The 14,705-nt window shown below is 39.8% G+C and overlaps 1 protein-coding gene across 1 annotated transcript in view; it reads right to left on the bottom strand.

The window, feature by feature from the left end:
* crhr1 (corticotropin releasing hormone receptor 1) overlaps positions 1 to 14,410 on the bottom strand; it is a 167,449-nt gene extending 153,039 nt beyond the window's left edge. The window contains exon 1 of the mRNA XM_021624572.3: positions 12,971 to 14,410. Coding sequence (XP_021480247.1) covers positions 12,971 to 12,994 — 24 coding nt within the window. The 5' untranslated portion in view covers positions 12,995 to 14,410. The remainder of the gene's footprint in view (positions 1 to 12,970) is intronic.
* Between the last annotated feature and the right edge of the window lie 295 nt (positions 14,411 to 14,705).

The following is a 14,705-nucleotide window of genomic DNA, read 5'->3' as shown; positions in this document are numbered from 1 at the left end:
TCACATCAATAACAGTTGAGTGAAAAGGCTTGTTATTTACAGACTATCGAGACACGGCTATAGTGTCTCTTCGCCCTACATCATAAATATCTCCCGCTTCCTTTCCTAATCAGCTAATTTGTGTGCTGCTTTAAGGCTATGTAATGGCACTGATAATAAGAATACAAAACCTCCACAAATAAACCAATAAACAACACAAGCATCCAATTCTGTTCTCCAACTACACTCCAGTCCTGTGATCAAACAAAAGGAAAAAGAAAAACAACATACCCCTTTTGGGAACCGCAAACAATTGCTTTGATGAGTTTGTGTTAGCTTTAAGTGAGAAACCGAGTATGTGCTCTGCAAAAACAAAACAATCACACAGTAACTTAATTTAAGTAACTTATCGGAAAAGTCAACCAAACCATGGTTGGCTCTCCAAAGCTTTGTTATGGCACTGCCCCCAGTACCTGCTGCTCTCAAACCACCATAGACTGTGCACTTTCATTTAATTATTTTGCAGATTTGAGTGGTCAATTGGCTTGGGTGAAACCATGATGCAGGTATGGAAATGTGCTGCCTTTGTCCTCCCCTGAGTTAGTTGGGAAAGATTTTTTCTCATAGTTATTCAACCAAAAAACCTTAACAAGCTTCAAAGCTGCATGGGACTCAAATAAATAGTCCCCCTGAATTAGTACAGTGCCTTCAGAAAGTATTCATACCCCTTGACTTATTCCACTTTTTTTTTACCACCTGAATTAAAAAATGTATTAAATCGTTTTTTTTTCTCAGCTATCTACACAGAAGACCCCACAATAACAAAGTGAAAACATGTTTTTGAAATATCTAATTTACATACACTACCGTTCAAAGGTTTGGGGTCACTTAGGAAAATCACATTTTTTAGCCCAATAACATCAAATGGATCAGAAATACAGTGTAGACATTGTTAATGTTATTGTAGCTATTGTAGCTGGAAACGGATGGAATATCTACATAGGCGTACAGGGGCCAATTATCAGCAACCATCACTCCTGTGTGCCATTGGCACATTGTGTTTGGTAATCCAAGTTTATCATTTTAAAAGGATAATTGGTCATTTGAAAACCCTTTTGCAATTATGTTAGCACAGCTGAAAACTGTTGTTTTGATTAAAGAAGCAATAAAACTGGCCTTCTTTAGACTAGTTGAGTATCTGGAGCATCAGCATTTGTGGGTTCGATTATAGGCTCAAAATGGCCAGAAACAAAGTACTTTGTTCTGAAACTCGTCAGTCAATTCTTGTTCTGAGAAAGGAAGGCTATTCCATGTGAAAAATTGCCAAGAAACTGAAGATCTCGTACAACGCTGTGTACTACTCCCTTCACAGAACAGCGCAAACTGGCTCTAACCAGAATAAAAAGAGGAGTGGGAGGCCCCGGTGCAGAACCGAGCAAGAGGACAAGTACATTAGAGTGTCTAGTTTGAGAAACAGATGCCTCACAAGTCCTCAACTTGCAGCTTCATTAATTAGTATCCGAAAAATACCAGTCTCAACATCAACAGTGAAGAGGCGACGTCTGGATGTTGGCCTTCTAGGCAGAGTTGCAAAGAAAAATCCATATCTCAGACCGGCAAATAAAAATAAAAGATTAAGATGGGCAAAATAACAGAGGAACTCTGCCTAGAAGGCCAGCATCCTTTTCTTTCAAAAACAAGGACATTTCTAGGTGTCCCCAAAATTTGAACCGTAGTGTAAGTATTCACATCCGAGTCAAAACTTTGTAGAAGCACTTTTGGCGGTAATTCTCTAAGAGCTTTGCACACCTGGATTGTACAATATTTGCCCATTATTCTTTTAAAAAATTCTTCAAGCTCTGTCAAGTTGATCATAGTTAGATAGCCATTTTCAAGTCTTCAAGGTAAGGTTCTGTATTTATGTTCTTAGTCAACATTGTGTTCTGTTTAGTTGTGTTCTTGAACGTAGCCCTGTATTTCGCCAACCTGATCCGACCCTTCCTTTCACCCTAGAGGTGGATGCCTCCGAAGTAGGAGTAGGAGCCATACTCTCTCAGCGGGTGGGAACATCTCCAAAATCACATCCCTGTGCCTTCTTCTCCAGGAAGTTATCCCCCGCTGAGAGGAATTACGATGTGGGGAACAGAGAACTCCTCGCCATCAAGCTGGCCATCGAGGAGTGGCACCACTGGTTGGAGGGCACACAACATCCCATTCTCGTCCTAACAGATCATCGTAATATGGAATATATCAGAGGGGCCAAGAGGTTAAATTCCAGACAAGCCCGCTGGGCTCCCTTCTTCACACGCTTCCATTTCCATGCTACTTACATCCCTGGAAAGAAAAACGTAAAAGCTGATGCTCTCTCCCGCCAGTTTGACCTTCCGACCAGTAACTCAGACCCTACATCCATTCTTCCTTCCTCTTCTATTATGGGACCGGTACAGTAGGAGGTTCACTCTGCCATACAATAAGCCCTAACCTCAGACCCGGCTCCTCCTGGGACACCAGCTGGGAGGAGTTACGTACCAGCAGCTGTGAGACCCCAAATGATACAATGGTGTCACACGTCCTTGGGGTCAGGACATCTGGGCATTACATGAACCACTGAACTTCTAGCCGTAAATTCTGGTGGTCCTCACTGAAATCCGACGTAAGGGATTGCGTACTCTCCTGTCCAGTCTGCGCCCAAACCAAAAGCCCTCGCCATCTCCCTTCTGGTAAGCGTAAACCTTTGCCAATCCCTCAAAAACTCTGGTCCCACATAGCTATTGACTTCATCACAGACCTTCCTGAATCCTCTGGTAACACCACCATCCTTGTCATAGTAGACCGTTTTGTCAAAAATGTGTCATCTTACCTAACGTCATGGAATTGGCTGAGTGTATGTTCCAGCAGGTGTTCCTCCCCTGATAAAAAGTTATGTCCTCGCTTCATTGGTCCCTTCAAGATAACCCATCGCTTCAACCCTGTCAGGTACCACCTCCAATTACCCAGTCAGTACTGTACTTACAGTACTGTAAGGTCAGCCTTGTGTTCTTTAACGTCGCCCTGTCTTTCATTTTTTCATTGATTTGACCTATTTTAGTTACTCGCCTGGCCTCGTCAGCTCCTTATTTAGTTCAGTTCATTCTGTTAATTTTCTTAGTCAACCTTGTGCTCTGTTTCATGTGTTCTTGTGAGGTATTGTTAGTTTTGACTCTACTAAGCATTTTCCTAGCTTGTTTGTGAGAACCAGTTTTAGCCTTCAGTCCTAGTTTTTTTTCACCTGCCTGTTTCCCTACCTATGTATGACCATTGCCTGCCTGTGACCACTATTCCTGCCTTCTGCGAAGATGTAATAAACACCTGCCACACTGAATGTGAATCTACACCTTTAAGTTAAACTGTAACTAGGCCACTTAGGAACATTCAATGTCATTTTGATAAGCAACTTTAGTGTAGTTTTGGCCTTGTGTTTTAGGTTATTGTCTTGCTGAAAGATGAATTTGTCTCCCAGTGTCTGTTGGAAAGCAGACTGAACAAGATTTTCCTTTTAGATTGTGCCTATAGCTCTATTCCATTTCTTTTTATCCCAAAAATACCCTAATACTAGTTTGTTTTTTTCTCCAGGTAAGTTGACTGAGAACACATTCGCATTTACAGAAACGACCTGGGGAATAGTTACAGGGGAGCAAATGAGCCAATTGGAAACTGGGGATTATTAGGTGACCATGATGGTTTGAGGGACAGATTGGGAATTTAGCCAGGACACCGGGGTTAATAACTCTACTCTTATGATAAGTGCCATGGCATCTTTAATGACTTCAGAGGGTCAGGACACCCATTTAATGTCCCATCTGAAAGACAGCACCCTACACAGGGCAGTGTCCCCAATCACTCTGGGGATATGTGATATTTTTTAGACCAGAGGAAAGAGTGCCTCCTACTGGCCCTCCAACACCACTTCCAGCAGCATCTGGTCTCCCATCCAGGGACTGACCAGGACAAACCCTGCTTAGCTTCAGAAGCAAGCCAGCAGTGGTATGCAGGATGGTGTACTGCTGGCTAAGACTAGATAACATTAGCCAGCTAGTGTTATGACAGGAGAATGAATTTGTCATTTGTGTTGTTTAAGAGATAAAGTTATGTTGTCCTACTGTCTTTCATGATGTCACAAAATTACACAAAATCGACATGGTCGTGGTATGCAGGGTGGTATGCTGCTGGATACTAGCAAACATGAAAATATTAAGGTATACTCAGTGATGTGTTGTGATGGATTTGCTCCAAACATAACACTTTGTATTCAGGACAAAAAGTAAATTTTCTTTGCCAATTTTCTTGCAGTATCTCTTAAGTGCCTTGTTGTACACAAGATGCATGTTTTGTAATATTTGTATTCTGTACAGGCTTCCTTCTTTTCAGTCTGTCATTTACGTCAGTATTGTGGAGTAGCTACAATGTTGCTGATCCATCCTCATTTTTCACCTATCACAGCCATTAAACTATCTAACTTTTTTTAAATCACAATTGGCCTCATGGTGAAATCCCTGAGCAGTATCCTTCCTCTATGGCAACTGAGTTAGGAAAGACGCTTGTATCTTTGTAGTGATTGGGTGCATCGATACACCACCCAAAGCCTAATAACTTCTCAAAGGGATATTCAGTGTCTGCTTACAATTTCTGAATCTGCTTGAAACTCACTATTCAACAATCTTTTTAACCACTGTTACTGAACACGGAATGAGTCCATGCCATTTATCATAAGATTTGTTAAGCACATTTTTACTGAAAGTATTTAGACTTGCCATAACAAAGGCGTTGAATACTTATTGACTCAAGACATTTTAGCCTCAGATTATTATTATTTTTTCACAACAAACAAAATTCCACTTTGATATTATGTGGTATTGTTACTAGATCAGTGACACAAAATCTCAATGTAATCAATCTTAAATTCAGGCTGTAATAAGACAAAATGTGGAAAAAGTAAAGCACTGCATGTCTCTAACAGGATAAAATACCTGGATGATACACTCTGCACACTGCATATAGCTTTGTAGTAAAAGCAGAAAGGGTTTGATACGGACATACAATACAAGAGTATGAACAAACTTACAATGTATTGTGTTTACGCACTCTCCAACTGAAGAGCTATGTAAGAATCATGAAGCAATTCTGTTTGGAAAAAATCATGGGGCAGTTTCCCAGGTCTGGATTAAGCCTACTTTCAAACCGATCAGAATTTCCATTAAACGTGGTTTGGCGTCCAGGGGAATATTTAATCTGGGTCTGCAAAACTGGCCGATAGATTCCTTTTCAGACATTATGAGACTGTTATCCCTTAGACTCTAAGGTGAATAGCCTTTAAGTACTACACTGAAAATAGACTACACAAAAAATAAATTAGTTTGACAGTCTACAACTCAACAATGGATAGCATTTGAAAAATAAATAAAAGATTACATTTGTCCAGAAATAGTTGCTTTATTGCTTTGGTATTCATTTGACTTAGCCATGTTTAGTTATGTAAGGACTAGACAGCAAAATCTCTGATTTTCAGTTTCACAATGCTCATGTTGGAAAATAATCATCTCTGTATTGTTATATCTATGACAACACCCCCATCACCAAATCTTAACAACATGAAGAGTAAACCAATCAAATTCAGATTATGGACGGTCAAAGTAAAGCATGAAGTAAATAGGAAAATAGGAAAATAAAATAGGAATAGATAGAGAGGCAGCGTGTCCGTGTTCTTACATGAGTTTCTGGATGTCCAGTTTAACCAATTAAACTTTAATAGTCAATGCACAGCTTAGAATTATCTTTACATTAGATATCACTGTCTGTGAATCATACCACTTCAGCCCTGTGCTATGCAATCTCTAACAGTTATCTTCCAATGCTTCAGTGCTGCTTTTTCCAAGGTCAAACAAATAGTGTGGCCCATATCTAATCTATTCAGTATACATACAAACACCAGTTAAGACCGTGTTACAATATAGCCACGACTGCATCGTCTCTATGTAACCAGGTTATTACACTACCGTCTCCCCAACCACATCTTTCCACAGCACTGATTGGCCTTATGACTGACACATCAGTTTCTTACAGCACCAATATGGAAACAAGACAGCGAGGCCTGCGTCCCAAATGGTACCCTATTCCCCACATAGTGCACTACTTCTAATAGCCCAATGGACCCTCTTGGAATAGGGTGCCACTTGGGACGCAGCCAGTGAGTGCTCCTACAGTGTCTTTAAGTGCTTTTATACATGTGTCTGTGAGCATAGCGTGATGTAGAAAAATAAATAACAGCCATGCATGTCAGCAGATGGATCGCAGTTTGGCTTGCCCGGAATGATTTCCTTCATTTTATTAAAGGGTCAATATGGGAACGGTGAATACATTTTGACATCTTAAAAGTGGTGGCTGCGTTGTTTTTGTTTGAATCTCAGACTGCCCCTTTAAATACCCAGCTCTCCGAGGTTTCACTTGAAATTGATCAGACCCATTTTCTGAGAATTTTACAGGGCTCATGTTGTAAGGGGCTTAGGGAAAGGAGAAGCAAAGGCTTTTCCGAGCAACTATGATTGTTATCATCCACATTTGATCTAAAACTGATTACCTTTGGTACGTAATGTCCTGTCCTCCGATTTAGTTATCTTTTTCATAGAATTAATTTAAACAGGAGGCAATCAATATGTAGTTAAACAAAGACTGCAACTACCGGTACATCTTAAGCCATCAGTCTATGTGATGTGTCGTGACAAATTATTTTGCTTCATACCATTTCCAATTTCTTTTTACACATTGTATTGTTTTGAGGAACTCTGAATGTACACTACCATTCTAAAGTTTGTGGTCACTTAGAAATGTCCTTTGTTTTTTAAAGAAAAGCACATATTTTGTGATTTAAGATGGGCAAAAGAACACAGACACTGGACAGAGGATTAGCTAACACAACGTGCCAATGGAACACAGGAGTGATGGTTGCTGATAATGGGCCTTTGTACGCCTATGTAGATATTATTTGACAAAAATCAGCAGTTTCCAGCTACAACAGTCATTTACAACATTAACAGTGTCGACACTGTATTTCTGACCAATTTGATGTTATTTTAATGGACCAAAAAAAAAGCTTTTCATTCAAAAACAAGACATTTCTAAGTGACCCCAAACTTTTGAATGGTAGTGTATTGCAATCCAAATCTAATTTCTACTTTATATATTTTTTTTAAATCAGGTTTTTAGATGTAGTGGTCTAAAGAAGCCTGATATCCTGTGACTCAATAAAAACAAGTGGTTAGAATTTCTCCTCCAGTTGCTTTCTATACCTTGGGACCAATTGCATAGAAGTGGCATAGATTTCTCATGGGCTAGACTAGGAAACATCTACTAAAATCTGCAGCAGAACTCTTGTCATGATGAGTGACATTGAGCTATTCATCAATGCGATAGGTTCAGGGCTGTGCATGACCAAGGTCATATTCATTAGGGGAATAATTTTCAAAATGGACTGAAACAGGGAGGTACCACTGTACATGAACTTGTCCAATAAGAACACTGAGTAGCAAAACGGTTTGCTACGCTGTGCTCTACTGAACATGACCCTGACCAGATAGAAGAGTGCCCCCCTCTGGCCTTCAACCCATCCCACCTGACCTTAATAGAGAGAACCTGTACTTCTGATAAATGTCCATTCTTGCAGAGTGCAAACACTACATTTCCATATCCACTGTAATAGACTTCTGTACTGATAGATACACCTGGCAGCCACACCTATAGTATAGCCCAGTATGACATACTGTAGAGTGGGATATTGGTTGATTACTGGGCTTCAAACTTTGACTGATTGAAGTTCTCAAGCCTCATCCTATCTGCCGAAATCCGTCCAGTCACCTTGGCTTGGGGAAGGTGGGCTTTAAAACATGTGTGTGCTGGCAACCTAGCTATCATTGATTAATATGTTCAGTTGGAGCTGCTGATGCAAGCGCTTTCAAGGATTTCAGCCTTGCGCCGACAAACACATACTTTATCATCAATGTATAGCCAACTGCTTGGTATAGTGCACTATACAGGGAAAGTGTAATATTTCAGACGCTGGCAAGATATTCTATAGATTTATAGGTGATGGGAGTCGGGAGAGAAGGACGCACATTATGCATCTTGAAAGGTCAAACCATAGTGTACAGTAAATGCATGTATTCCATATACAGTGGAAGTTGGAGGTTTACATACACCTTAGCCAAATACATTTAAACTCAGTTTTTCACAACTCCTGAAATTTAGTCCTAGTAAAAATTCCCTATCTTAGATCAGATAGGGTCACCACTTTAGTTTAAGAATGTGAAATGTCAGAATAATAGTAGAGAGAATTATTTATTTCAGCTTTTATTTCTTTCATCACATTCCCAGTGGGTCAGAAGTTTACATACACTCAATTAGTATTTGGTAGCATTGCCTTGAAATTGTTTAACTTGGGTCAAAGGTTTTGGGTAGCCTTCCACAAGCTTCCCACAATAAGTTTGGTAAATTTTGACCCATTCCTCCTGACAGAGCTGGTAACGGAGTCAGGATTGGCCACCTTGCTCGCACACGCTTTTTCAGTTCTGCCCACAAATGTTCTATAGGATTGGGGTCAGTCCTTCCTGTAGCAAAGCACCCCCACAACATGATGCTGCTACTCCCATGCTTCACGGTTGGGATGGAGTTCTTCGGCTAGCAAGCCTCCCCCTTTATCCTTCAAACATAATGATGGTCATTATGGCCAAACAGTTCTATTTTTGTTTCATCAGACAAGAGGACATTTCTCCAAAAAGTACGATCTTTGTCCCCATGTGCAGTTGCAAACCGTAGTCTGGCTTTTATTATGGCGGTTTTGGAACAGTGGCTTCTTCCTTGCTGAGCGGCCTTTCAGGTAATGTCGATATAGGACTCGTTTTACTGTGGATATAGATACTTTTGTACCTGTTTCCTCCAGCATATTCACAAGGTCCTTTGCTGTTGTTCTGGGATTGATTTTTACTTTTCGCACCAAAGTACATTAATCTCTAGGAGACAGAACATGTCTCCTTCCTGAGGGGTATGATGGCTGCGTGGTCCCATGGTGTTTATACTTGCACACTCTTTTTTGTGTACAGATGAACGTGGTACCTTCGGGCGTTTGGAAATTGCTCACAAGGATGAACCAGACTTGTGGAGGTCTACAATTGTTTTTCTGAGTTCTTGGCTGATTTCCTTTGATTTTCCCATGATGTCAAGCAAAGAGGTGCTGAGTTTGAAGGTAGGACTTGAAATACATCTACAGGTACACCTCCAATTGACTCAAATTATGTCAATTAGCCTATCAGAAGCTTATGAAGCCATGACATATTTTCTGGAATGTTCCAAGCTGTTTAAAGGCACAGTCAACTTAGTGTATGTAAACTTCTGACCCACTGGAATTGTGATACAGTGAATTATAAGTGAAATAATCTGTCTGTAAACAATTGTTGGAAAAATTACTTGTGTCATGCACAAAGTAGATGTCCTCACCGACTTGCCCAAACTATAGTTTGTTAACAAGAAATTTGTGGAGTGGTTGACTTCAATCCGACATCAACTGTAGGTAGTCAATGAGACACATGGCTGTGGTAAAGGTCGCCGGCACTGTTCATGGTCACACAAATGTATTATATTCCCCAGTGGCAGCTTCTGGTGTGAAGGGAAACCAATCCAAATGGCACCCTGCATTCTACAAAAATATAGTCAACACCTCAGGGGTGTAAAGTACTTAAGTAAAAATACTTTAATGTACTACTTAAAGTAGTTTTGAGTGTATCTGTACTTTACTTTGCCATTTATATTTTTTCAACAACTTTTAATTTTACTCCACTACATTCCTAAAGAAAATTAACATACTTTTCACTCCATTCATTTTCCCTGACACCCAAAAGTACTCGTCACATTTCAAATGTTTAGCAGGACAGAAAACGGTCCAATTCACACACATCAAGAGAACATCCCTATTGCCTCTTATGTGGCAGACTCACTCAACACAAATGCTTCAATTGTAAATGCTTTGTTTGTAAATGGGTGTTGACAGCAAGAAGCCCAAATAGATTTGACAAAAGAAGAAGAATTTCAAACCCTGATTACATTGGGTTACAATAACCTCTTTATTTATGTGTGGGAATACTTGGGAACAGATTTCCTGAATTGTAATCTATTTGAGCTGATTTCCTGGTGATTTTACAGTCTTTTATGTAAAAATAAATTAATAAATATATATATTTTTTTCTACGAAAAATTGGGGGGCCAAATAAATTCACCTGGAATTTGGCCCACGGGCCGCCTATTGGAGAACCTTGTTGTATCTTGCTAGCACACACTGTTATTCCTCAAAAGCCAGTTACCCATCTGTCAGACAAGCAGCCATTGGTATTCAGCTATGTGATATGGTTGGACGGTAGGATTTCTATCTCAGTAGCTTCTGTGCCCGTAGAAATATAATTACTATAGTATACTAAAATTAACTAGATTTGAATGGGAATGTTCGTTCTGTGGTCTGGTCCTTTCCATCTGAGGGCTCTGTGATGAGTTAATTAGTTCAGCAAGGACAGACAGACCCAGACTGTGACTAGGGGTACATTGAGATCTCTAATTAAAGAGGTGGACATTGAGATTTTATTGAGGAATAGTTTATATGAGAGTGCTGAACAGACTGGAGTCTCACTGACATTCACACCTGATGAAGGGACAAGGATCTGTTTGTCTCTGAAAGAGGGCCCTGTTTAGGACTATCCTTAAAAGTTTGATAGAGAGGAAAAATTATGTAGGCCTACAGAGTCTGTCTGCCAGGCAAATTGGGAGTATAAAAATAACATTATGTTGGTGATTCATTCGAAAATGTAAAATGTATAGTTTGGTGGACAGGAAAACAATGTTTACAGAGTCAGACAGTTTGGCAAATGGAGAGTATAAAAATGACATATTGTTGATTCACTTTAACATAATCAAATGTACATATCAAATGAATCATATGAAAATCAAAGACATGGGATGGTTGCTCAGTCAAAACGAAAGTGATCTGATAATTTGCATGTTTTCTAGCTAGATGATTGATCTGCAATCAGATATGCATAGTTGGTTTTAATTGCATTTTCACTTCCTCACTGTCCAGGTTGTCTTTTCTGCTTTAATTAGAATGTCAACCCTCACTGCATTTAAAACTGTCAATCACTTCACCTCATAGCCCAGGGCAGAGTTCCCTAATCTCTCTCCATTGGACAAATGCCAGACTAACCTCAAGCAATATAGGATTTGTGTGATTCACAGGCAGTGGCTGTGTAGAAATGAATCCCCTACTGCACCTGCATGAGTTTGATTCTCAATGCATCAGGGTGTCTATATTGAGACTGTTTTTAATATACTGTACAAAGAAGGTATGATCCTATGCATACACCAGATACACAAGTGGCTGTAAGCCAAACATTTTCAGCGTAAACATTAGGTAGGCGTGGAAGAAATTGTGTCAACCTTTCCGTATTTACTGCTCCTTGTCATGAGGTATTGCATGGGTATCCCTTGCTTTACACAACAGAACACATGGATCATTTCTGTTCCATGCAGAATTAGAAGGATTTGTATCTCTGCACCGTGTTTCCACTGTATAAGCTTACTTTCTCTATACACTTGTGCAACCTTTTGTAAAGCTGTCAACTCTGCACAGCATAAAGCATTCATTTTGGCCACAAGTTGTGGCAAAAGATTTTTATCATAAAGTGAAAACAACGAGAATAAAGAGGCTTGGCATGTGTCGGCAATGTCAATGGTTCGAAGAAGCTTAATTTTAGTGTTTGTATTTTGATTTATGATACCAAAATGCGGTGCGCTATGCGGCGAGGTGCCAAACCTATCCAACTTCGCGCAATCAAGATTGAAGAATCCCGTACAAGTAGTAGGCCTATGCAAGTGCTGAATAGTTGTTTTGTTGCTGTCGGTGCTTTCAATCTCCGCAGGTCATGTAGGCTATGTGGATGTGATGATTGTATAAGAAAACAGACATATTTAATCCTACCGATTTAGATTTGACTCTCACTCAACCGTGTAACGACAATGCGTAATCTTCTCCTGAGTTAAGCGAAATCAGGCGAGCCACAACAACACCAAAGATTGAATGAAAGACTTAGATTGATCCCAAAAACTGTGGCCAACAGCCACGTGTCTCCTGCGGATTTAAATTAAATTGAATACCTGCTGAGTCATATTTGCAATATTTCATGTCTCAGCATTATCAGCGCGTAACCGCGTTTAATTGCATTCTTGAATACAAGCCAAGTGAATGAATCAACAACAAAAAATGCATATAACAATATTTAGCAATATCCCTTTTAATAATAATAGTTCATAGTGCTAGAGAGCCCCAGTGCCAATATAACTTGCATTTGAAGTAATATTATTCACTAGATATTGTTCTTTAAAGGTGTTGTAAACGGAAAACACACACGCACACATGTACTGCACACACACACTTTTACATGCATCCTTTGCTGCTGCTACTCTTTTCCTTATTTTACTATTATTATTATCTATCCAGATGCCTAGTCACTTTACCCTGCCCTCGTGCACATATCTACCCCAAAAACCTCGTACCACTGCAAATTGATCTGGTACGCCTACTGGTAGCCTACTCTCTGTATATAGCTCCATTCTTGAGTATTTTGTTTTATTCTTCGTGTTACTATTTTATTTGTATTATTAATTTGTAACTCTGCATCGTTGGGAAGGGCTCTTAAGCAAGCCTTTCACGGTAAAGTCTACACCAGTTGTATTCGGCGCATGAGACACATACAATCTGATTTCATTTGATTTGAAATAACAAAAAAACAAATCTGTCCCAAGCAGTGAGAGGCAAAAACACAATCTCAGCTGCCAACAAAACCATTTTTTTTTTTTTTACAACATAGCAGTTAACTGAAAGGACAACAATGATTTAAAAGCATCTCGCATGCACCTGACATACCTGGGGAAGAATTCGCAGCCACATTTTTCTGTGGGTTTATTTGCTGATATCTCCAAACTGCACTCCTGCCTTCCCGCAGTTACCGAGTTACCACGAGATGCCTCCGGTACCGGATTAGGGACACTCAATTCTCACAAGAGAGGATATCACACCACTTTCGGAATGAATCTTGCCCACATGAACAACCAACAGTTACTTATCGTTATGCATTTTCTCAAATATGAAGTCCCAATAAAGTGTTTAAGTAAATGTTCATTTATTTTATAACACAGCCTATAAATTGCCGGTCATTATCTTATCGAGATATGTTTGGTGTTAATCGATGTCAGTCCATTTCAGAGGAAATTCAAACGTCTCTTCGGAAATATTTTTTGCATAATGTTGATCCGTAGTAGTCTATTTCCTTCTGTATTACACCGCTATATATTCCTGTGAATGGACTTTCCAGGGTACTGCGTTTAGCTTGGTTTTAATAATAGCCTACATGTAAATATCTATTGTTCTCCATGTACATAAAACGAACATTAGAGGTTCCGTCCGAAGTATCCAATAATTAATTCCGTGGGCCTATTGAAATTCGGTCAGAGATTGATGTCGGGTCTCGCCAACTTCAAAGCGTTACAGCCTTTTGCGTCGTCCTTTTTCAATCCCTCTTCATAACAACAGTCCTCTCATGTATTGTTTTTTTTGTTCGATGTGCGACTGGTCAGGTCCTCCAATATTTATTTTCTCAATGCTAAGGTCTCCAAAATACCATTTAACTTATAATATCTAGTCAACATACACCACAGCATTAATTAAATCTGCCCACTGCGCTCCAAAAAGTGAAAAGGGAAGAGTGCTTCGCAGGCTCAGCTTCAGAAATCGCCTAATATGATGTGTTTGACAAAACTATACCGGTATCCTCTTAACGCAGTGGCGGGCCACAGTCTTTCTCGCGCTTGGGGTGTTTCAGCTCCGATTCCACTTCACTGCAGTTCGACCGACTGCTTTTAGAATTTGAAATATTTTGTTTGCGGTACTGCTCTCCCAGCCTCCATAGGCAAATAGTACAAACTCCAGCATGCGATCGCATACTGTCCTACGTCACTACACACTTTACGGCTCTCCTCTCTTCACTTTAATTTTTCCTCCCGAGAGCAAATTAACTTCTATTGCACTTCATCAAAACAACATGTTAGATCTGTTCTCGATGTATGTCCAATGGTACACACCAACTCCAGGGAGCACGAAAATGTATGTCTGTGAAGCTGTAATATGGTTCAATGAAAGCAATAATTTGCCAAATAGGTCCTATGAAGCCCCATTGAAAGCTTTAGACCCATGTCATATATTGTATAGGAACATGAGGATACATAACTATAACATCATTTAGGCTGGCCACTCAAATACTCCCCTGACCCCTTCGTCCCTCTCTCCATTGTACTGTCTTATCTCTCCTGATGCCCCACCATGCGTTTTTATTGAACCTTTATTTAACTAAGCAAGTCAGTTAAGAACAAATTCTTATTTACAGTGACGCATAGGAGCAGTGGGCTAAGTGCATTGTTCTGGGGCAGAACGACAGATTTTTACCTTGTCAGCTAGGGGATTCAACCTAGCAACCTTTTGGTTATTGGACCAAAACTTTAACCACTAGGCTACCTGTCATATAGTTAGTTCCCTTATGGACATTTCCACATGTTTTGTACATGAAAAATTGTATTTCACATGTGAAATCATGTAAAACCATGTG

Source organism: Oncorhynchus mykiss, chromosome 12 (genome assembly GCF_057628025.1).
Source record: "Oncorhynchus mykiss isolate SJ-2025 chromosome 12, ASM5762802v1, whole genome shotgun sequence".
NCBI lineage: Eukaryota > Metazoa > Chordata > Actinopteri > Salmoniformes > Salmonidae > Oncorhynchus > Oncorhynchus mykiss.
Note: the sequence above shows the minus strand (reverse complement) of the source record. Positions and strands in the feature narration are given on the sequence as shown.